Genomic DNA, 23,850 nt, shown 5'->3' with positions numbered 1-23,850 from the left:
TTTTCAAAAAGAATCAAAGTGACTTACAACAAAATTATTAAAACATAGCTAAAATCAACTTCCATTAAAATATGGAAACATAATAAAACAATGAAAACATCTGGACAGACCATAACCAAAGCCACTGATGCATTAAAAGCATATCATATATCTTCAAATGCCGGGGGATAGAGGAAAGTCTTGACCTGGCACCAAAATGGATGACCATGTTGGCAACAGGCGCGCCTCATTAGGGGGAGTTCTCCACAGTCTGGCGGCCACCAGTGAAAAAGCCCTTTAAATGTTATGTTACATGTTTCTTTCAGAATTGACCTGCCCATCGAATAGCCATTACGTACTTTGTGGATCCCCCTGCCCTGCTTCTTGCACTCAACCTGCTGGGATGGATAGCTGCCACCATTTCCCATGTGTAGAAGGATGCCAATGCGAACCTGGGTTTGTGCTGAGCGGCATCGACTGTGTGCCTCCAGAGCAGTGCGGCTGTAGCTACCAGGGCCAATATTACCTGAAAGGGGAAACCTTCTGGGAAGGAGAACATTGTGAAAACACATTCCACTGTGATGGTGCTCTCTATATTGTTGATACTATTGGACCTTCTTGTGGCTCCGGACAATTCTGTGGTGCCCAGAAGGGGGTGTATGGCTGCCATGCACCGTCAGATGGCACCTGTGAAGTTTCTGGGTTTCTCCACTACACCACCTTTGATGGACGCCATTATAGTTTCCAGGGCACCTCCAAGTACGTCTTGGTGGAACTTTGTGGGGTGTCCAACTCTTTACCTTCTTTTAGAATTGAGGTGAAGAATGAGAAGCTTCCCAATAGTCCTTTATCTGTGACTTCAGAAGTTTTTGTGCTGATGAACAATACACAGATATATCTGCAGAGAGGGCACCATGGAACCGTCAAGGTAAGGATGAGTAGGATGAATAACCAAGGGTTAAGCACATACTCATGTTTCCTGCTTCTCCTCTGCCAATTCCTCTCTTCTTGGCTGCCTCGGGGCATTTGCATAGGCCTCTGTTAGCTCTGTGTAGTTTGGCCATGTGACATTTCCATTGGAGGGAATAACTTGCTCTTGCTACTTCATTTTGTACAGATTGACAGAGTGGCCGTCAATCTCCCAGTGAAAATCCAGGAGCTTGGAACTATAATTTATCAACATGGAAGTTATACCACTTTAAAAGCAGACATTGGTCTAACGGTGAGCTATGACCTGGACCATAGTCTCTATGTCACCCTTTCCCCTGAATTCCAAGGCCAGACATGTGGGCTCTGTGGGAACTTCAACGGAGACCTTTATGATGACTTTGTCCTGCGAAATGGCTCCAGAACAAAGGATGCCTTGGATTTGGCTCTAGACTGGAGATCAGAAACCGTCCCTGGTAGTGTGAATGACTCTGCTGTGTCTAACCCTGTGTTTGAGCAGGAAGAACATCTCCTCCAGTCAAAAGCCATGTGTTGGATCATCCAGAATCTGGATGGGCCATTTGCTTCTTGCCACCCGCAGGTTGAGCCAGAGCCTTATTTGACAAGTTGCATTTATGACCTTACCGTCTCTGCTGGGGACAGGAACGTCCTGTGTCATTCCATTCAGACATACGTCATGGCTTGCCAGAGAGCCAATGTCACCATCTCACCCTGGAGGAGAGAGACTTTCTGCAGTAAGAGACTACCTCTGCTTTATGCTTTGGATGTTGGGATTGCTCATCTGATGTCTTGAGTTTTATAACAACTCATCCTTCAGAGGTCACAATCTCTAGGGTGGCCACTGATGAAATGCTGAAAAGTGATGTGCTATTATAATGATTTATTATTATTATTATTATTATTATTATTATTATTATTATTATTATTATTGCTATTGTTATTGTTATTGTTATATTTATTTGTATCCCACCTTTTGCCCAATGCTGGGCCTCAAGGCGGCCTTACAAAGTTGAAAACATACATTGGAGGGGAGGGGGGAACAAAACCATAAACGTTTAAAATACACAACAAAATTATAAGACATTAACATAGATGGAGGGCCAGATTATTGGTATGCTTCTTTTGGTTTTGTATTGCTGGTTTGTTAGACGATTTTTGTGGAAATCCGCATATAAAGTAGAAGAAAAAGGACACGGCCAGAGAATTGCTTGGGGACTTGAGAATGACTCAACATGCATTTTCTGTTTGCAGTGAGAACCACAGTTTTAAATTAATCACTCATAAAGAGGCTAACATTTTCTGGGGGCATGTCTACACCAAGGGAGGGGAGGGGGAGGATCTCACAATAGGCTAATCGTGAGATCCTCCCCCTTGTCCACATACGGCGCGCGACGTCCCGTGAGGAAGGAGGACATCGCGCCCATCTTTTTTAAAAAAGAAAGAAAGAAAAGGACTTGGAGTGCACCTGCGCTTCAGCCCAAAAGTAAGTGTTTTAAAAAAAGAAGCCTTGACCCCGCTTCTCTCCCCACCCCCAATGGGCACGGAGCACTTGAAGAGCCCCATGCCCTGTGCCTGGTTCCCTGCTCCTTGCATTTACTTGCAAGGAGCTGGGATGAAACCAAAATGGCTGCCAGCACGTCCCATGGTCTCGGGACGATCCCGAGACTGGGGAGGGGGGGAATGAGCTAAAAGCCATCCCATTAATCCCAGGGAAATGGAGGGATCATCCCTCCCTGCCCCTGGGATGCCTTGTGTGTCATGTGGACACACTGGGATGATCCCAGGGCAATCTCCAGGATAAGGCATCGTCTAGACATGCCCTAAGTGACATACAGAGAGTAAAAGATATGGTAGTCCTGACCACAGTTTTATAATCTAGCAGACATGATATAAAAGGCAAAAGGTATAGAGAGGAAAGAGGAAAGTGAGAAATTAATTCAGTCACCAGTTCTTCAAGTTACATAACCTTTGCAATACTATCTGATAGGGACCAGTGTACCGTGTTGCCTTTCAGAACATGCAAACACAACCCAGGATCCTTTACTCACTCCAGGGACGGATCTACACTATTGCTTTAAAGCGCTTTATAACAGTTTTAAAGCGCTTTAAAGTAGTTAAAGGGCTTTATAACTGTTATAAAGCACTTTAAAGCAGTAGTGTAGATCCGGCTCAGTTCTTCTTGTTTTGTAACATCTCGTTCTGCTCTTAGCAAGTAGCTTTCTATGTGAGGTGCTTCTAGTATGAATATACAATCAATTTAGAATCATAAGTACTTGTTTGGCCCAGTGAGTGGGCTGGGAGACAAGGGACAGCTTAGGAAGGAGGCATGAATTCAGGGTGATTTTGTGGAGCCCTGCCAGACTGGAAAGGGTATCAAAAGAGAAAACATCCCCTGCCTGGATCCTTTGAGTACAGAGATCTGAAGGCAAAACTTGCTGGTGCTTTCTTTTACCAACTTTACTTTAAAGACTTTAGGAGTTTCCCTCTCTTAATGGCACAGGGTTTTTCATGTTCTCTCTTCTCGTGCAGGTCCTGTCTGCCAGGCCAATAGTCACTATGAGCTCTGCGGGGCTCCCTGCCAGGACTTCTGCTTGCATGCTCAGATCCAGCCCAACTGCCTTGGGATGTGCTCCGAAGGGTGTTTCTGTGACAGTGGATACCTGCGCAGTGGGGACAGCTGCATCCCGGAGGAGCAATGTGGATGCCTGCACAATGGACTGCATTATAAGGTGAGCATCCCATGTCTCTATGCCTGGTTTCTTAACTCCATAATACAGCTACAACAGGCATCGTTACATTATTCTGATATCATTAGTAGGGATGTGCTCCGCTTCTAATCGGACCGTAGAAGCAGGAGCGGAGCGGGGGGCTTCGCCTGCCCTTAAGGCGGAGGCGAAGAGGATTGGGGGGCCAGCGGAGCGTGGCGGAGAGGATCGAGGTGAAGGCGGATCCTTCGCCTCGATCCGGAGCTCCGCCGGAAAGGTAAGTGGGGTTTACCAGGCCCTGCCGCTGTCGCCCATGCGGCGACGGCGGCAGAGCCCGGTAATCCCCCCCGCCCTCCTCTCCCTTACCTGCCTCCATCCGCGGTCCGTCAGCGTCTTCAATTGAGCCCGTGGTTCCAGCAGCGGCCCAGACTTCCTGGTGGAACCGCGGGCTCAATTGAAGATGGCAACGGACCGCGGACAGAGGCAGGTAAGGTCCCCCTCTCTCTTGGTCCCTTACCGGGCTCTGCCGCCGTCGCCGCATGGGCGGCAATGGCGGCAGGGCCCGGTAACCCCCCCTATGGGGGGGGAACGGAGCTCCGATCCGGATCCGGAGCTCCGAGCGGAGCGGAGTGGGTACAGGCGGAGTGGGGGCGGGGCGGCCCGATCCGAAAATGGCGGATCTGAAAGTGAAGCGGAGTGGGGGGTCCGTGCACACCCCTAATAATTAGTGTTTTTGACTCCCTCCCCCAAAACACAGACTCTACCGTACATTGTATTTATGTATTTATTTTAAATATGCTTTTAATGACATATTATGAAATACTTAGACATCTTAATAATTGTTTAAGTCCAGTAACATTTTACAAAATTGGTAAATATTCTAATATGTACAAACAAAGAAAATAACTAGTGCTTCTACATATCAACCAATTCAGCAATGCTTTTTTAAATATAATAAATACTATAGAATTATTATCAGTGCAAAAACTACTCCAAGTTTGACCATATATCTAATATAAATTTCACCATTCTTTCATTCATTTTATATTTATCAATATCCAAATTATATTTTTGTCTCATAAACTCTAAAAAGGATTTCAAGTTGTTGTTGTTGTTGTTGTTGTTGTTGTTGTTGTTGTTATTATTATTATTATTTGGTGGTTATTAATATTTTGGTTGCCATATGCAAATACATTCCAAGCTCACTTCTGATGTTTATTTAACACTACCGCTTTCACATATCCTAATAACATAACGATTGACTCTAATTGGATTTCATGACCTAACAAAAAATGTAATTGCACTTGCTACTATTTTTGGAAAATCTAGGGCAACTCCACCATATATGGAGGCTCGACTTCTGCAATCTGTTCTACATGGGGCTACCTCTGTGCCGAGTCCAGAAACTTCAATTAGTCCAAAATATGGCAGCCAGGCTGGTCACTGGTACACCTAGGGGTGACCACATTACACCAGTTTTAAAATCTCTTCACTGGCTGCCAATTAGTTTCCAGGAGAAGTAAAAAGTGTTGGTTATTACATTTAAAGCCCTACATGGTTTGGGTCCAGGCTACCTGCGGGATCGCCTTCTCCCATACAATCCGCCCCACACACTCAGGTCCTCTGGGAAGAATCTACTTCAGCTTGCAAAAACTAGATTAACAACTGTTACCCCGAGGACCTTCTCTTCTGCTGCTTCCAGACTGTGGAATGGCCTGCCGGAGGAGACTCATCAAGTTAACAGTCTTTTAGAATTTAAAAAAGCAATAAAGACTGATCTATTCCGGCAAGCCTATCCAGTGAAATTTTAGAATGTTTTAAGGATGTTTTAAAGATGTTTTAATCATGTATGGTATGTTTTTAATCAGTTTTTAATGTTTATTTTATATCATGTTTTTATACTATTTGTTTTATACTTTGAATGGTTTTAGTTTTTGTGAACCACCCAGGGAGCTTCGGCTATTGGGCGGTATAAAAATGCAATAAATAAATAAAATAAATAAAAAATAAATATTTGAATTTCCTTTTTCACAACACCACCTTTGTTCTGTTGCTTGCATATAAACCTTGAAAAAATCTTTAATCTTGAATGTTAGTTATAACAACACACTCACACACACACACACAAACCCCTTAAAGAACCATAAACTATAAGAAGTAGGGGGGGGGGGGGGGAAGTTCCAATGCAGCATAAATTTTCCAGCATCCAAAAACAGAATTGATCATTTAAAATATATATATTTAGAAGGCCAGGGAATTGTTTTTCAAAAGGCTTCACCTGGCAACAAAAAGAAGGCGCCAGGCAAGTCTCTCTGGGGAGATCATTCCACAGCTAGGGTGTCACCACCAAAAGGTCTCTCCTCTGAAGCCATGTGCCCCACTTCACTTGCCGGCTTGGCCTTATTTTACTCTAGCCTTCTCCTGATATGATGGCTGCTGCTGTTGTTTTTTGTCACTGTTTTTATAGCTGTTGTTGTTGTTGTTGTTCATTGCTGTTTTTATTGCTGGTTTTATTGACGCTGTTCAAACAACATCCTAAGCCACAGTGGTTAAGCATTTTGAGCGAAATATTATGGCTTAGCATGTCATGTTTTTGTGAACCACCCAGGGAGCTTTGGCTATTGGGCGGTATAAAAATGCAATAAATAAATAAAATAATAAATAAATGTGTTTCATTCCTAACCATGGTGGCTACATAACCATGGTTTGAACATGCTCACTAAGCATTTCCCCAAAAGGGTGAGCAGTTTAACCATGGCTTAAAGTGTTGTCTGAACAGGCCCATTGATTTTTCCTGTTTTACTGTGTTTTTATCGCTTTTAATATTGTATTGGTTTTGTGTGTTTTATTGTTGTATGCCAACTTGGGAGGGCTTCTGCCCTGAAAGGTGGGAAATAAATAAATAAATAAATGTTCCTAGAACTAGTATGTTGATGTGGATCAACACAGCTGCCTGCACTGTTGAGCTCTCCTCGGGTGTGTGGGTGTGGGTGTGTTGGAGGCATAGATATGGGGACTGTTGTGCTGAGTGTCTACATGTCAAAATCTACCACTACTCTACTGCCTATACTTTATTGTTTGGGCTGGAACTTGTGAGGGAAGGTTACATGAAATGGGATTGTGTTTAGCTTGGAAAAAAGGAGACTAAGGGGAGACATGATAGACGTGTACAAAATTATACATACTAGTATGGAGAATGTGGATAGGGAGACATTTTTCTCGCTCTCTCAAAATACTAGAACCTGGGGTCATCCCATGAAGCTGACTGGTGGGAGATCCAGGACAAATAAGAGGAAGTGCTTCTTCACACAGCGCATAGTTAAATTATGGAACTCACTACCACAAGACGTAGTGATGGCCACCCATTTGGATGGCTTTAAAGGGGATTGGATAAATTCCTGGAGGCGAAGGCTATCAATGGCCACTAGCCCTGATGGTTGTGTGCTATCTCCAGTATTTGAGGCAGTAAGCCTGTGTGCACCAGTTTCTGGGGAACATGGGTGGGAGGATGCTGTTGCACCATGTCCTGCCTTGTTGGTCCCAGTCCGATGGCTGGTTGGCCACTGTGTGAACAGAGTGCTGGACTAGATAGACCCTTGGTCTGATCCAGCAGGGCTCTTCTTATGCTCTTATGTTCTCTTCTTGCAGGTTGGGGACCATGTCTGGCTGGCTGGTTGCCACCAGCGGTGCAGCTGCAATGGCCCTTCAGACTTCCACTGCGTCGCAGCCAGCTGTAACCCCGGCCAGAAGTGTGGTGTGAAGGATGGGAAATTGGGCTGTCATCGTCAGCAGGGGACCTGCATGGTGACTGGGGATCCTCATTACTTCACCTTCGATGGGGCCATAGTGCATTTCCAGGGCACTTGCACCTACGAGATCTCCAAGACTTGCCACGCCTCCTCCCCCTTTTTCTTTCGTGTTGTTGCAGAGAACAGGCATCAGGGGAACCCTCGGGTGTCTTTTGTGACCCAAGTAGAAGTCTGGCTCAAGAGCGGCGCACTTAGCTTTCATATTGTCCTAGGGAATGGCCAAGTAGTAGAGGTAGGTGGAAGGTTTGGGAATGTGATACTTGGGCCATGTTCACACAACAGCAGTTGACCATGAGCAATGTTCGAGAGCACCGAGATTCTCCGAACACTGTTTCAACTCCTGCCTCATGCCCGAACCTGCTCGCTGCTCGCTCTACGCGAATGGGAACCTTGTGCAAATTGAGCAGCGATTTAACACGGGATTTGCGCAGTTCTCCCTACATTTGCACAAATTTCCACTATAGACAAAGGCAGGGTTGGCTCAGTCTACTGAGGAAATTTGCACAAGCCAAAGAGGGAATTGTGAGACAAACGTGAGCCTGTGTTTGACAATTTGTGGATCTTTTCAGTGGACTTCTGTTCGGGTTCTCGTTCGAAGGGGGTAGGCCCCCATTTTTTTGTGAGCAAAGGCAAAAAGTTCATACCTCCTTACTGCCAAATAGCAACTCCAAGGGGACTTATGCTTTGACGGCTAGGGATGTGGCGCTCTGTGAGGGGGTGTTTAACCCTTCTACTTCCATAGAGGATGGTATCCTCACATGGTGGGTTACTCCTCCCACTTCCCCCAAGAAGCAAACTAACTTGAAGATCTTCATCCATTACAATTGGAAGAGCAACTCTGCCTTCTTCTCTTCTTCTGGCCCAGCTTAAAATAGGCAGTTTGGCATCAAAATGGAGCTTCATTAAAAAAAGAATACATTTTGGGACACCACAAATAGTTGTGGGTTGGCTCGCCACCCCCACCCCACTGAGGTAATAGCAGCCTCATGGGGAGAGAATTAAGACATGTGTTGAAATAGTGCCATAATAGCAAGGGGGCAAAGACCGTCATAGTCACACCCGTTATCTTTCTATACATTTTCAGAATGTAATCTCACCTTTGAGACATGTTTGGTGGAAATGCCTAAAATGGCCTTTTCCGTAGCCATGCCAAGGTTGTAGATCTGCTTTCCCCTTGGAGTTCTGCCTGGTCCCCTCCTTGTTGGTTTTCCACCACCACCTCCACATGATTTATTTATTGTCCAACTCATATTTGATTGATTTGCTTAGTTCAATTTGGTATTAATCCTTCCTGCCGGCCCGCCTACATTTTGTTTATATTATGTGGTTTTTATCATGTTGTTTTGACCATTTTAAAGGCTTTTTAAATTCAGGTCATTCATATCTTGGGTATCTATTACATGGAAAGGTGAAATATACACATTTCCCATAACAATGAGGTCTAGGAGCATGGTACGGAGAAAGTGGCAAGATTTTTCACTAAATAATAAAGTCTGTACTCCCTTGTAAAATAATTACAGAGGACCACGTCCCTTGTCTGATACAAGTTGTTATGTTTACTGCCCTAATCCTGTCTTACTTTTTCAGGTCAACCAGGAAAGGGTGCAACTGCCCCACACCATGGGACTGATGGGCTCCATTTCCAAGATCAAAAATATGGTAACCATAAAGGCAATAGCCAATGTGGAGATCCAGTATAATGGCCGCCACACTCTATTTGTCCATGTGGGGCCGGAGTACCAGGGCCACCTGTGTGGGATGTGTGGCAATTTCAATGGCATCCATGGGGATGATAAAGTCCTGCCTGGTGGGAAGGCAGCTCAGAATGACTCAGAGTTTGGGAATGCCTGGAAAACAGACGTCAGCCCAGCAGGGTAAGAGTGAATACACTAGATCAGTGGTTCCCAAAGTGGGCGGTACTGCCCCCTTGGGGGCGGTGGGATTGCATAGGGGGGTGTTAAGAGGCAAGGGGGCAGCAGGGGGCATTAAGAGGCAAAGGGGCAGTAGGGGGGCGCTCGAGGTGGTCTTTTCTGAGAAGCGCTTCTCCAGAAGGTCTTAACACCCAGGGACATTTTTATGGGAGAAGTTAGTTTGGTCCCAAGCTATATAGGGGAAGAATCCACACATGTATTAATACCGTTTAAGAAGAGTCCTTTTAACGGTGAATTGAAATGTTTCAAAAGCACTAAAACACTAATGAAGAGACATACCCTGCTTGGTGTGCCCTGCCACGCCGGCTGCAAAACAGAGGCGTCCGTTCCCTTTTCCCTCCCTCCCTCGGCAAGCCTGAGGATTTTGAATAAATATTCAATTAATTGCTACTGTTTTGAATTTTATTGTTATTATCTTCCTTAGTGGGTCGTTGAAAACCGCTATTCTGAATAATGATTTTTATAGTGTAGGGTAGGGGGCATTGGGCATGAGTTTGTGGAACCAAGGGGGCGGTGACCTGAAAAAGTTTGAGAAGCACTGCACTAGATGGTCTCAGTTCTGCTAAGAGTTCTTTCTGTCAGGGAAGGCTGAAGCAAATGCCCTGCAGCTGTACCTTCTGACCTTCTACTTTTCCTTCCAGGTGCTTGGATGACTCTGCAGTGCTAAAGCCCTGCAAAGACCCCCAAGAATACGAAGAGCTCTGTGGTGCCCTGGTTAGCCAATCAGGACCATTTGCCGAGTGCCACTGGCATGTGGACCCTTCCCTGTTTTATTCGGCCTGCCTCTATGACTTGTGCCACTATGGGATGGTGAATGGGATGCTATGCATGGCCCTCAGTGCCTATGAGGAGATGTGCCTCCTTCATGGGGTCCACCCTGGTGGTTGGAGGGCAGCTGCTCATTGCCGTGAGTGCCAGTTCCCTTGGCTGCCTGGCCCAATTTGGGGGTCATTTGGGCATCTGTATTCTCAGAACTTGCAATGCACGTCTACTCAGAAATAGGCCCATTGTGTTTGATGGGACTTATTTCTAGGGAGTTGGGTATAGGATTGCGGTCTGAGTTTAATAACTAGACAGGGAGGGATGAAAAACCTAGAATTGCAGTCTCAGGCAAATAAATGGTAATCGAAGCCCAATCACCGGAAAGCTTGTGATGCTGGTGAGAAGCGACTCATGCTTTCCTCTTCCTCCAGCTATCCTGCTTCTGGGTCCTTTGTCCCACTTGGAGCCTCTTTCTACACAACTCCCCAATCCCAGTCCTGCTTTCCCATCCTTCTTGCCCTTCTAATCCTAGACCTTGTTGAGATGTTCCCCACTGCCATTCAGTTCCCTCCCAAAAGCTGCACTGTTTGTTAATATTCTGTGAGTTGCCATTCTCCTTCAGCAGTTGCAAAACTTAACAAACATTTGAGGACAACACAGTATCTGGATCGTTGGTTAGCGTTGCAGCTGGTGGAGAGGGGCAGAGAGACAGCAAGACCGGGGGTGGGGGGTAGTATCGTAAAAAAAGAAGAAGAAAGACATTTTAACATACATGCCAAATTTTCCAGTTTACAGCTTACAACATAGGGCAAACACACACCCCTTCCAGGTCACATGGTTGCAACCTGTCCTCCCCTTTCTCCATCCGTTCATCGGATACATGACACACCAAGAAAGACAGGGGATGTAGCACTCCTACTAAATCTCTTTCTCCTCCTCTAGCTGCAACGGATCCCTGCATTGACTTAGCATGTGGAGAGAATGAGTGGTGTGGAGCGAAGAAACGGGACTGGGGATGCTACTGCCGCCACGGTTATGGCCCTACCAAAAGGGCTGCTTATGGTAAACAAGGACTTTAGCTCATTTCCGGTTTTCTATCTTTTAAAAAAAGCTTTTGAAATGTACAGCTATTTCACGTTACAACTTTTCTACATACACCTGTAAAAGTCATCCCATGATGCTGTAATAAACTGGGGAGCACGCATGCATGAAGAGCTCTGAGAGACTCTCGCTCCTGATCCTTGCCTCACCCTGCTGTGCTCAGCACCAGGGATGACTTTGCTCTCTGTAGGAAATCCGACAGCACCCTGCGTTCCACTGCCCATCTGATGGGGATCAGGAATCTGTTGGAGTGTTTGTGCTGTGAACACTCAACTTACCCTCAGCCTGTATATATGTGTAAATAAACTTTATGTCATAGGCGTGCCATAAGTCTCCAGAGATCTCCTTCTTAGGAAGCTAAGCCCTGAGTAAGTGCTGGAACCCCTGAAATGTTTCACCATTCAGAAGTGGGGTGCATGTATGCAGCCGTAGCTTCAGCTGCAATTGCAAGAACCCCGTTTTCAGAAGCACGACCAAACCCCACAACCTTGACCAACAATCTTTCTTCCTCCAGATTACAGGTTGGCCTGCAGCGGCAGCGATAGTGCTGTCTCCCTCTCACGCTGTCTGCTCTTCACTGACGGATTCCCCGCCAAGGGGCTGCACCTGGCAGATCCCACGTGCATTGGCACACTTGTTGGAGACAGGCTGGTCTTCTACTTTGATACCGTGCAGAAGACCTGTGGGACCACAGTGGAGGTAGGGGTCATTGGGACATGGGTGATCCTCAGCTCTCATTTCCATCTACACATCCCAGGAAGGCTGTGGTTTGGAGCTGGCCAGGGTCCTGAAACACACTACCTGGTTTAACCTTGCCTTGCTATTCAGCACACCAAACTTGACTTGACCTGACCTGATGTCATGGGACTTGACATTGTGCTATGATCTCTCCCCAACTATAGCTCCTAAAATGCAAGGCTCAAGCCCCATGGCTGCAAGGAAAAATCCAAAGAAATTGAAGTAGGTCCTGCTAAAACATTGTTTTAATGTACAACTGGCAGGGCTGGCCCTACTATTAGGCAGTCCCCTCAGGAGGCAGATACTAGGAGGAAGCACCAAGGTGTTCAAGGAGAGAAATGTGTGCTATGCAGCCTACTCTACGCCCCCTATGTGAGCCTGCTGCCTTCAAGTTCAGTGGAGAAAGATGTTCCAGCATTAGTGTTGAAGACAAATTCACCTGCATGTCTAGTCAGTTTTTGTACACAGAATGAGAGGGGGCGCCACCTTGTTCTTTGTGTCAGGCAGCAAAATGTCTTGGGCTGGCCCTTGCATCTCATTGGGCTAGTTCTGAGGTCTCTAATGTGGTGTCTGCACACGCCTTTTTTGGCACCTCCTAGGCTTCCTGCTTCTCCTGTTTTAGCTTCTAAGATTTTTATAATTATTATTTTTAATTGGGAGGATGTCATACTGCAAAGTGAAAGGCTGCACTCCAGCACCCTCTTTACTCCAGTTACAAAGAGGGGTTTGTGTTTTGGAGCTTGGCACCCACCTGGGTGTCGTATTTAGGAGGTTCCTGGTCCTTCAGTCCATTTCTTCAGTCTCAACCATTTGCCTTCTGGGAAATGAGTGTTTTGTGAATGAGCAGGCCCAAAATGGCAGCTATTTTATGATTGGGCAAGCACCCTAATGACAGCCATTTTGTGAGAGTGCCCATGAGACTCTCATTCCAAATGTGCCCACTGACCCAAAAGGTTTGGGGACCCCTGGGTTAGTTCAATTGTCACTGCTGAAATGTGGGGTGTGTGTGTGTGTGTGTGTGTGTGTGTGTGTGTGTGTAATCCCCCTCTTTCTGAAGTTTGGAGAGTGGTTACTATTGAGAAGTGCCCCAGTTGTGCAATGGTCTACCCGGGGAAGCTTGCCTAGTGCCACCACTGTCTTTCTTTTGCTGGTTAAAATGTTTTCAGTACTTCATCATGCAGGAAAGTTGATTTCTACACTGGCCCATGCAACATCAAAGAAGGTACCGATAATATTCCCAGCCTCCTGGGTACTGAGAAGAAGGGTGTTGCTCAAGCGAGAAAGCAAGGCCTGTCCCTCCTTGTCCATCCCACCAAAGTGTTACTTGCACTCCTTCTAGGTCAACGCAACTCATGCCATCTACTCCAACGTGGTGCAGGGCCATGTAGAGAACACCTACGGAGGGGTGATCAGCAGAGACCGGTTCCTCTTCCTGAGCTTCTCCTGTGCCTACCCACTGAACATCAACCTTTCCATGGCATCTGCCATCCAGCCCATCCAGGAGTGAGTTCCACTAGAAAGACAGAAGCCAAACACCCCAACGCAGCATTTCACACACCCAGACTATTTACATCCGTCCACCATTGGACTCCCACCCCTGACCACACAGCTTCCGATGTATCCTTTTATTATGCTTCCCCGCCCCCATCTTGTCTCATGCCTCTCTTTCCATCATGGAGACTTTTCTGTGGCTATTCTGATTGCATGGCTTCAGACTTCTCTAATCTGCTGCCCTCCAGTCATGTCGGACGACAATTCCTAGAATACCCCTGCCAGCCATGCAGGGGTGGGTATGTCCAATACATGTGGAGGATGCCATGTTGGGGAAGGCTACTCTAGGCTCTGTACATGTTTCCACCATGCTTCCTCCTAAGACCTTCATTCTTCCTGTGTCCTCCTGCACTGATTGCTTTGTCCCTTATTCCCACTTACCCCTCCTTCATATTGCCCTATTGCATTCTTCCATCTAAAAATGGCAAATCTGGACTGGGGCTGAAGAACCATCTAGTTCACCCCTCTATCTCCAACAATGGACAAGAGAGCTTCGGCTATTGGGCAGTATAAAAATGTAATAAATTAAATAAATAAATAAGTCCCAACACACCCTCCAGGAAGTTTGTAAACAGGCACAATGGGAGTAGATATCCCTGGTGGTTTATACTCAGCATCTTTTATTTGCCCCAGAGTACCAGTACAACTATATTTTTAAGGGAGCCTCAGGCTTTCCAGCAAATAATTCCAGGACCCTCTTCAAACTACACTCTCCCAAGTTTTTTGGGCAAGGAAGCCAAGACAGTGGTCAGAAAAACAACATGTTTTTGCCAAGTAAATATGCCTTCTGTTGATGCATTGCTTACACCAGGTTTTGGTAGAAGGTAGGACTTCAGAGGTTTTGGATTTCAGCTCCCAGAAGCCCCTGCCAGCATGATCAATGGTCATGAATGCTGAGAGTTGAAATCCAAACATCTGGAGATCTTCTTCCTGCCCATCTTTGGCTTACACATCACTCCATGGTAGATGTTGCCACTGACTCAGCCAGTAGGTGGCAGAATTTCCAAAAGAATCCTGTAGAGCTATTGGAGGAGCCCAATTGCAGAAATGGCATCTTTAGCAGAGATGGCAGGTTCTGTTCACCACATTTGTCTTTAGTAAGCCAGTTCCTTTAATCCCCCACCACCACCTTTCATGGATGGAAAAAGATACACGGTAAAACAATGGAAATCTTTGCTTTGGAAGAATCTGCCTGGGTCCCTACCAGTGCCTTTGAGAAATCATTTGCAAAATTGGACTGTCCATGACTGATCCAGGGACAACATCCACACCATGTGGTCCTGTCAGCTGGAACTAGAGAGCATTATTGACATGCTGTTCAAAATAGCAGCTCCATGTCAAGTTTTCCCTTCCTTCTTCATAATATCTAAGGCAACTTTCCCATTGTGAATTTTCCCAGCCCCACCAAAGACAGCCAGTGATGTAGTGGTGTGTGTGTGTGTAGTGTAGGAGTGTTGATCATGATGCTATCAGAACCACAGTATAAGCTGAATTAGGCATTGGGAAGAGAATAGAGGAGTGTTACACAGGGTTGCCAGTTTCAGTGGCAGCCCTGTGTTTCTTCTAACATTTGGTACTTTTATTTCATGTATAGCCCATCTTTTTTGCAGGGCAGTCTCCTATCCAAATACCAACCACACTCACAGCTGCTTAGCTTCAACCAAATCAGTGCATCATTTGCCTTCTTTGCAGCATGTCCAGAAACCTAGGGTTTCCCTGAGCATCAACAAGAGAAGAAGACTCACAAAAGAGGCCCCAGTCCTCCATTCTATCACATGGTTGACTGCTTGGGTTTGTTGCTGTTGTTGGTGGTGGTGGTGGAGGGATGTCTCCCAAATATTGCTGTTGGTGCTAAATCAATTAACCAGGAGCAATAGAGATTCCTGTGCACACCCTCACAACTTTGCTTGTGTTTTCCATCCTGCTGAACTTCAGCCAATGTGTCTTCTGTTTTCTCCCCTCTGATAGCATCGTTAACGCAACTCTCACCTCCGGACATGGGAGCTACTGGACCATCATGACCTTGTACCAAGATTCGCAGTACAGCAAGCCATTCACTCAAAGCCCTATCCTGCTCACTGTCAATCACAGGGCCTATGTGGCCATCAGCATTTTGGGAGCAGACCCCACCCACTTTGTGACAACCTTGTCATCATGCTGGGCTACTCCGGAGAGGGATCCTTCCTCCACCATTCGGTGGGATCTCATCACCAACCAGTAAGCTTCTGGCTCTTCCTGTCCTCATGTTCAGCTTGAAAGGGAACAATTTACTTACTGGGAGAGACAGACAGGGATCCAGAAATCTTGGGCTCCCATTTGGGAGCAGGGAGACTCCAGAACACTGGAGAACAGGGGTGGAGACCTAGGGCATGTCTAGACCTCCCAGTGTTCTGGGAGGGAGGGGGAGGATCTCATGGTATTCTGCTTGTGAGATCCTCCCCCTCAGTCCACATGCAGCGCATGAAGTCCTGGGAGGAAGGAGGACATCGTGGCAGCCATTTTTTTATTGAAGATGAATGCACGAGTGCTCCATCGAAAAGGTTTGTGGGTTTTTTTTAAAAAAAAGATCCCGCTCCCCCTTTACACTCCTGATGGGCACAGAGCTCCTGAAGAGCTCTGTGCCCCATGCCCAGTTCCCAGCTCCTCACATTTACTCGCAAGGAGCCAGGATGAAGCTGGGATGGCCACTCACACGTCCCATGGTCTTGGGATGATCCCACAACCTCAGGAAAAACTGGGGTAAAAGCCATCCCAGTTATCCTGGGGAAAGGGAGGGATCATCCCTCCCTGCCCCCAGGATCCCCTGTGCATCATGTGGACGCACAGGGATGATCCCAGGGTGATCCCCGGAATAAGGCATGGTGTAGAGAGGCCCCTAGGCTGCCTTGAAAAGGTTCTACCCTTCATGGTGACCTAAAAATAATTTAAAATAGAATAGGTAATCAGGAGGAGACAGTGCTGTTGCCTCTGAGATTAGCAGACTGTGGGCCAAGAAGGACCCAAGATCTCTGGTCCCCTTCTTGTCTCTGCTATAAAAGGCTAGCCAGAGAAGAAAAGTGCAGCATTCAAGTTGGAATATAGGCACTACTACAGGAGGGGGAAGGCAGAAATTGTCCAAGCATGAGGCTGTGATGAAGGGGGATTAAAAACATAATTTATGCATTCCCTTAGTTTAGGGCCAAGCTAGATGCGAAGTTGTTCCTGCACTTAGGCCTCACATGAGTAGGTTTTAAAAATAGCATGTTCAGTCAATGCTCGGTGTCTTTTAGGTAAACCTGTGACCCGTCTCCATTGAAAATCATTGAATTGCCATTTGTGTAATTCTGTGTAAGATATCTCTTGTCTTGATGCGTCCGTCAAATGAGTGATGAACACACACAGTCTTTGGTGGTGCCACCATGATCTTCCAACCCTCACTCTACCACCATTCCAATTGTAGGTGTCCCAACCCTCGAGATAACACAGTGGTAGTTGAGGAGGATGGTGTATCTCTCGTTGGTCGTTTCTCCTTCAACGTCTTTCGGTTCATCCCAGACTTGGAAGAGGTGTTCCTACACTGCCGTGTCCGCCTCTGCAGCTTCCCTACAGCCCAGTGCACAGTGGTGAGTTAGGAAGGAGAAACAGTAGCCAGGATTGGCTGTAGGTTTTGAGAGGGTCCTTGGTCAAGTACTCTCTAGTAGACACTCTCCTATGGAATTTGCTACCACAAGAGGTTTTGATGGCTACCAATTTGGATGACTTTGAAAGGGAATTAGACAAATTCATGGAGGAGAAGGCTAACAATGACTACTAGTCCTTATAGCTATGTGCTTCTGCCACTAGCAGAGTCATTAAGCTTATGTACACCATTTGCTGGGGAATATGGGTGGGAGGGTGCTGTTGCACCCATGTCCTGCTTGTGGGTTCCTGCTCAACAGCTGGTTGGCCACTGTATGAACAGAATGCTGGGCTAGGTGGAATCTGGTCTGATCCAGCAGGGCTCTTCTTATGTTTGTAATCTGATAGAGCCCCCAACACAGTGTCACTCTGGGGAATTGTGGGAAATGAGAATGACAGCCAATTTCTCACAGTGCCCTGAGGGACACAACATCAGAGGGCATTTAAATGGGGGGGGGGAATTAGAAAATTTAAATGGCAACTTCCCATGGGCCAACAGCCCAACATTCAGATTGGAGTGCTGATTAAGGGGGGCGGGTTAGGGAAGATGTAATATCAAGGCCTGACAGTTGCTCAAGCATGCTGAATGTTGGCACAGGGCCTGACAGCAGGCCAAGGTTTCTGAGTCAGAACAGACCAAGTCAACCAATTTGAGAAGTTAGCGGTGGTCCTGCCTGCCTCTTCTAGAGAGACTAAAATCAGAAGCTTGGATAGATGCCTCCATCGTTTGAGCCAGGCAGTCTTGGCCTGTGATGAAGTCTGCCTATGATCCATTTGCCAGAAGCAATCAGGGCTGAAAAGTGGCTGGTCGTGCTCTCCATACCTGGGGAGAAATGACCCCGGCCCTCATCTTGGTACCCACAGAAATGTTGAAGCTCCAGAGGTAGGCCAAACAGAGTCCTCTAGTTGGAACAAGATGATGAGATACGATTTTCACTCTTCCCACACCCCCAGAACTGTGACAGGCCGGGCTCTGTGATTGTTGGAAGGAAGCCTCCATCAGGCATTATTTCAGCTGGTCCTTTCTTGAGATACGATGATTCTCTCGATCAAGGCAAGTCTCCTGTCTCCCAGCATCGGTGCCAGGACGCTTCGGCACTTTTTGGCATTGACTGCTTTCCCAAATGATACTAAGGTCAGATCTACATCACGCAGGATATGACACTTTGAAAACTGTTTGAAAACTCTATATGGAGTGTCTCCTGGGCCCCAACTGTTGTCACAACAACAGTGTAGATCCTGCCTTTGTTTTTCTAACATGACTTTAGGGGAGGGGGGTTACTTGGTTTTTGTGTTTAATTGATGCTTTGGATTGTTTAATGCAGCAAGGAACAAAGTGAACGGAAACTTTTATTTCCAAGGATGGCCCTGAACAGTAAATTGTAAATGATCTGGCAGGTCCATACTTTCTTTTCCCTTAAAACAGATCATGGTATAAACAGTATGCATGAGTGTCAAGTCAGCTTTTGTCTTAGGACAGCACAACATCGTGGCTAGAACCAAAATGAAAATGTGATTGAAAACTGTTCAATTTCAGTTTTAATATTGGCTGGGTTCAATCATAATAACTATAAGCCATGGTTTGTTGTTTCCTGAACAAGTATGCACAAATTGTGGACCGCCTCCATGCACAGCACCGCCTCCATGCACAAAGGAGGTCGAAAGCATCTGGATTCTCCTTGGGGCACCCAAACTTTGGAAAGTGTGATTTTTCCCCCCTATCTGTGGTTAGTGAACAAACCTGGATATCAAACCTAGTTTGATCTTGATTTCTTTTAACTAACCACAGTTCAAAACAAACCACAGCTGGTTGTGCAGAAGAGAAACACCGCTGCCACCATCATGTCTAGTGCTTTATGCCAAGTATGATTATTACATGATGGGGGTCTGCTTTAAATTGTCTGCAAGCAAACAAACAGGGGAACTGATTGTGGTGTGTTTCTCTCTGCAGGTCTCCAACTGGCCAGTGGAAGCTGTACCACATCCCCTTTCGCCCTCCTACTTGTGCTCCTCAGCACTATTGTTTCTTGCCAGATTCTCTGCTAATGCCTTTTCCACCCAGTCAGGATTCTTGCTTGGAAAACAGCTCGGAACTGGATGGAGATGGGACTTCACACCCACACACACCCTTTTGTGTATCCTGAAACACCCTCAATTCCTCCTACTAGGGAAACCAAAGCCGGCTATTGCTTGCATGATCACTTGCAGACAAACTGGATTTTGCCCCTGCAGGGGACCACTAAGAAGTCCCCCTGGAGTTGCTTCTCCTCGTCACCATTGGGACCTGTCCATTCACCTGCTTCTCACTCTTGCCCAGACAACAAAGGTGGTGAGATGGAGGAGGAGGAGAGCTTCCTTTGCCTACTTGCTCACTGGCTCTAGACCTGTCAACCAAGCAAGTGGCAGCAATGATGAGAAAAAGAATGAGGAGCAATAGCAGCAGGTGAGAAGGCGGACTCACTGATGGAGTGTGTTTTGCCCAAGGGTCCTCCAAAACGTGGCCACCATTCACACTCTCGCCCCATTAGGAAGCCAAGTAACTCTCCCCAAGCCTTGTTACCTATGACTGTGGACACTGCTTTTGCTTCACATCGACTGAGTAATAAATCTGCTCATCAGTTATGTTGCTATCACTGTTTTTCCCCCCCTCTTGATAGCAGGCCTCCTGTGTTATTAAGCATTGCACAGCAGGCAGACATTCAGCAGGTTCTGCTTTTCCCTATCTGGAACTGCAGGGACATGCAAAGCTTCAGCTGCTGTGTTTATATCTCCTGTAATCCAGCCAGCTGCTAAATCCACAGAGAGCCAGTGTGGTGTAGTGTTTAGTGTCAGGTGACAGTGGGGAAGCACCAGGTTCGGGTCACCACCCCATCATGATGCTAGCCTGGTGATCAGTGCCTGCACCACAGCGTTGGTGTGAGGATAAACCAGGTGGGAGGGATGAAGCCTGTATACATAAACTAGTGCAGCATGGGATGTGCTTTACTGTAACCATTCTCTCCTTAATATGGGTGGTGTGTGTGGGGTGTGTGTGTGTGTGGGGGGGGTATTTTTGTTTTATTTTACTTGTTAAGAGATATTTTCCCCATTTAAAATATTGGTAATGTTATCTTCCCCCAAGAGCCTCGTGTGGCGCAGAGCGGTAAAGCAGCAGTTTCTGCAGCTGAAACTCTCCCCACGGCCTGAGTTCGATCCCAGTGGAAGCTGGTTTCAGGCAGCCAGCTCAGTTCGACTCAGCCTTCCATCCTCCCGAGGTCGGTAAATGAGTACCCAGTTAGCTGGGGGAATGGTAATAACGGCCGGGGAAGGCAATGGCAAACCACCCCGCTATAAGGCCTGCCAAGAAAACGTCAGCAAAAGCTGGCGTCCCTCCAAGAGTTAGTAATAACTCAGTGCTTGCACGAGAGGTTCCTTTCCTTTCCTATCTTCCCCCCTCCCAACAAAATATCTTAACTTTACAATAACAGATAGATAGAATCACACACACACACACACACACACACACACACAAACACACACTAAAAACAAACACAAAGTCTGAAGCAGTAGTGTCCATTCTATCACCACCTTCTGCAGCACCGTGTAGCTTCAGACGGAACTACTGTAGAATCTTACTAAGCCTATATACACCAGTTGCTGGGGAACATGGGTGGGAGGGTGCTCTTGCACCGTGTCCTGCTTGTGGGTCCCTGGTCGACAGCCGGTTGGCCACTGGGTGAACAGAGTGCTGGACTAGATGGACCCTTGGTCTGACCCAGCCTAGGGGCTCTTCTTGCGTTCTTTTGAGCGGTGAAGGATCTACTGTAGATTCTTTTGAGGAATTGCTGCAGGGTGCTTTTGTTCCGATCTACTGCAGCCGCTGGGACTGCCATTTTGAGAACGGGGAGAGCGGATCTCCTAGAGCCCACCACATCGCAGGCTATACAGTTTTCGGACGCGCGCACAGCTGGGGAGGAGTTCGGGAGCGCGCGCAGCGCTGCCCGGGTTAGGAGGCAGCCCGTGGTTCTTTTTTCAAGAGATAAGAGCGCAGCGCCGCCGCCGCTGACCGCTAGAGGGCGGCGCTCGGCCGCGGCCGCCTGTTTTGGCTCGCTCTGCGGGCCGGGCCGGCCAGTGTGTGTTGTGTAATTGTGCCTGGATCGCTTCCCAGCCGACGGAGCCCGGGCGGTTCGGCGACGGGAAAGAGAGGCGGAGAGAAGCTGTGGGCGGCCGAACGGGATTCCTCGCCTGGGAAGGGGAAGCGGAGAGGGCGTCGGGCTGGATTTATGGGCTGCGAGGCAGAAAGGCTCTTGTTCGGGGCCTTCGTCGGTGCCAAATGCGTGGAGGGCGCCTTGTTTTCTGCTACAAGTGGGGCCGGGGTGGGGGTGTGGGAGAGAGACAGGCAGCCTCTGGGCCACGTGAGGAACCGGCTTGTTTACTCCACTTTGCCTCTCTCACTCACCTCCACGCTGCCCACACGCCCATGGAAGCGCTTGGCCTTGAATGCGACAGGCAGAAATCCGACAGGTGATGCCCTGCGGAAGGTAGTGAGTGGAGTGTTGGGCTAGGATGGGAAGATCCGGGTTCTCAATCTCACTCAGGCAGGGCCAGCTGAAGAGATGCGGCTGCCTGAGACAGGACAGCAGATGCCAGGCGTGGAGAGGCTCCAAAAGGCGCAGTGCGCGAGCCAGTTTAGCACTTGAGGCAGAAAAACAAACACAAGAGGAGCGGATAACTCATCCTTCTGCTGCCCCTTTTGGGACAGCCCAAACCAACCTGACCTGTAGGATTGTCGTGAGGATAAAATGGGGTGGTGGTGGTGAGACCATCTCTGTTGGGAGCAAGGTTTGGCATGGAAATGGAATAAATCAATACATGCTGAAAAGGGCTTCTCCTCTTGGATTTGGGCCTGGCATTCAGGCGATCAGATGCAAAGTGAGCCAGGGCTCCTTGTTCCCTTTTCAGGGCTGGAATGAGCCCAAGATCTGAGTTCAAATCTCTGCTATTGCTTATTTGTTATCTGCCCTTTCTCCAAGGAGCTGAAGGCAGCATATGTGTCCCTCCTCCTCCTCCTCCTCTCCATTTTATCTTAATAACAACCCTGTGAGGTAGATTGGGCTGAGAGTCCGTGACTGTCCCAAAGCCACCCAGTGATCTTCATGGTTGAGTAGGGATTTGAACACAGGTCTCCCAATTCCCAAGCTAGCTCTCTAACCACTACGCTACATTGTCTCTCCAAGGTGACCTGTGGGCCGGTGGCTGTCTCTCCGTCTACCTCACAGGGTTTTTTGTGGACATAAAAGGCATTACCCATGTATGCTTCTCTGAGCTCCTTGGTGGAAGGGTCTAAATTATTTCTTAAAATGGAGTTTAAAAAAGTAAAACTAAATTCTCAGATGTGGGAACATGCTTTGAGACCTAATGAACAGAACGCTGTCCACTCTGCTGTATAGTGTGACGTGTGCTACCTCCAGTATTCGAGGCAATAAGCCTGTGTGCACCAGTTGTTGGGGAACATGGGTGGGAGGGTGCTGTTGCACCATGTCCTGCTTGTTCATCCCAGGTCGATGGCTGGTTGGCCACTGTGTGAACAGAGTGCTGGACTAGATGGACCCTTGGTCTGATCCAGCAGGGCATTTCTTAGGTTCTTATGACAAGTACTTGACAGCTCTCCCCTGGCCCTCACTTTTTGCTGTTCCAGATGGCTGTAAAACAAAACAAGAAAACCAGGCGGTAGATTGAGAAGTATTTATAACACTAGAACCTGGGGTCATTCATGGGCATTGATTGACAAGAGCTTCAGGAGAGACAAAAGAAAGTACTTCTTCACCCAACTCTTAGTTAATATTTCTGGGATTTGCTACTACAAGATGTGGTGATGCGACCACCTGCTCACGTGGCCTTGAAGATGGATTAGATCAAATGTCAGAGGAAAAGTCTTATCAGTGGCTACTAGTCATGTGGGTTCAATGGAACCCCTAATTTCAGAGGCCAGTGAATGCCAGTTTCTGGATACCATAAAAAGGGAGAGAGATATGGCCTTCAGGGCCTGCATGTGGGCTACCCAGAGGCAGCTGGTTAGCCCATGCGGGAAAGAGTATGCTGGACTAGATGGATGTTTGCTCTGACTCACCACAGCACTTCAAATCATGCGAGGTACTGGTTCCCCTCTATTCGGCACTGGTTAGGCTTCATCTTAACTATTGCATCCAGTTCTGGGCACCACACTTCAAGAAGGATGCAGACAAGCTGGAGGGGATTCAGGGGAGGGCAACGAGGATGATCAGGGGTCTGGAAAAGAAGCCCTATGAGGAGAGACTGAAAGAACTGGGCATGTTGAGCCTTGAGCAGAGAAGGCTGAGGGGAGACATGGTAGTACTCTTCAATTACTTGAAAAGTTGTCGCACAGAGGAGGGCCAGGATCTCTTCTCGATCATACCAGAGTGCAGGACATGGACTAATGGGCTCAACTTACAGGAAGTCAGATTCTGGCTGGACATCAGGAAAAAACTTCCTGACTGTTAGAGCAGTTCAGCAATGGAACCAATGACTTAAGGAGGTCATGGGTTCTCCCACATTAGAAGCCTTCAAGAGGCAGCTGGACAACTGTCAGGGATGCTTTATGGTGGATTCCTGCAGTGAGCAGCGGGTTGGACTCAATGGCCTTATAGGCCCCTTCCAACTCTACTATTC

General features: G+C 47.3%; 3 protein-coding genes across 3 annotated transcripts in view; 2 read left to right on the top strand and 1 right to left on the bottom strand.

The window, feature by feature from the left end:
• The window catches only part of LOC134408356 (IgGFc-binding protein-like), a 65,139-nt gene extending 64,828 nt beyond the window's left edge, over window positions 1-311 (top strand). Inside the window, exon 19 of the mRNA XM_063140610.1 lies at window positions 306-311. Coding sequence (XP_062996680.1) covers window positions 306-311 — 6 coding nt within the window. The remainder of the gene's footprint in view (window positions 1-305) is intronic.
• LOC134407723 (leucine-rich glioma-inactivated protein 1-like) overlaps window positions 1-23,850 on the bottom strand; it is a 183,778-nt gene that overhangs the window by 99,002 nt on the left and 60,926 nt on the right. The window lies entirely within an intron of this gene.
• LOC134408355 (alpha-tectorin-like) lies at window positions 383-17,135 on the top strand. The gene is made up of 11 exons (XM_063140609.1): window positions 383-907; window positions 1,262-1,382; window positions 3,457-3,656; window positions 7,281-7,673; window positions 9,029-9,315; window positions 10,014-10,279; window positions 11,077-11,196; window positions 11,750-11,934; window positions 13,313-13,476; window positions 15,493-15,741; window positions 16,964-17,135. Exons 1-11 carry the CDS (start codon window positions 383-385, stop codon window positions 17,133-17,135), a joined length of 2,682 nt encoding a protein of 893 aa, XP_062996679.1.

The sequence above is a fragment of the Elgaria multicarinata genome, chromosome 13 (assembly GCF_023053635.1).
Source record: "Elgaria multicarinata webbii isolate HBS135686 ecotype San Diego chromosome 13, rElgMul1.1.pri, whole genome shotgun sequence".
NCBI lineage: Eukaryota > Metazoa > Chordata > Lepidosauria > Squamata > Anguidae > Elgaria > Elgaria multicarinata.
The sequence above is the reverse complement of the archived record's forward strand: the minus strand, read 5'-3'. Positions and strand labels throughout refer to the sequence as shown.

Excerpts from the sequence above, each read along its gene's own strand:
- LOC134408355 (XM_063140609.1), top strand. The coding sequence starts at position 383 with ATGGATAGCTGCCACCATTTCCCATGTGTAGAAGGATGCCAATGCGAA. Across the intron at positions 10,280-11,076 it reads GAGGGCAGCTGCTCATTGCC|CTGCAACGGATCCCTGCATT; the intron begins GTGAGTGCCAGT and ends CTCCTCCTCTAG. Across the intron at positions 15,742-16,963 it reads TGGGATCTCATCACCAACCA|GTGTCCCAACCCTCGAGATA; the intron begins GTAAGCTTCTGG and ends TTCCAATTGTAG.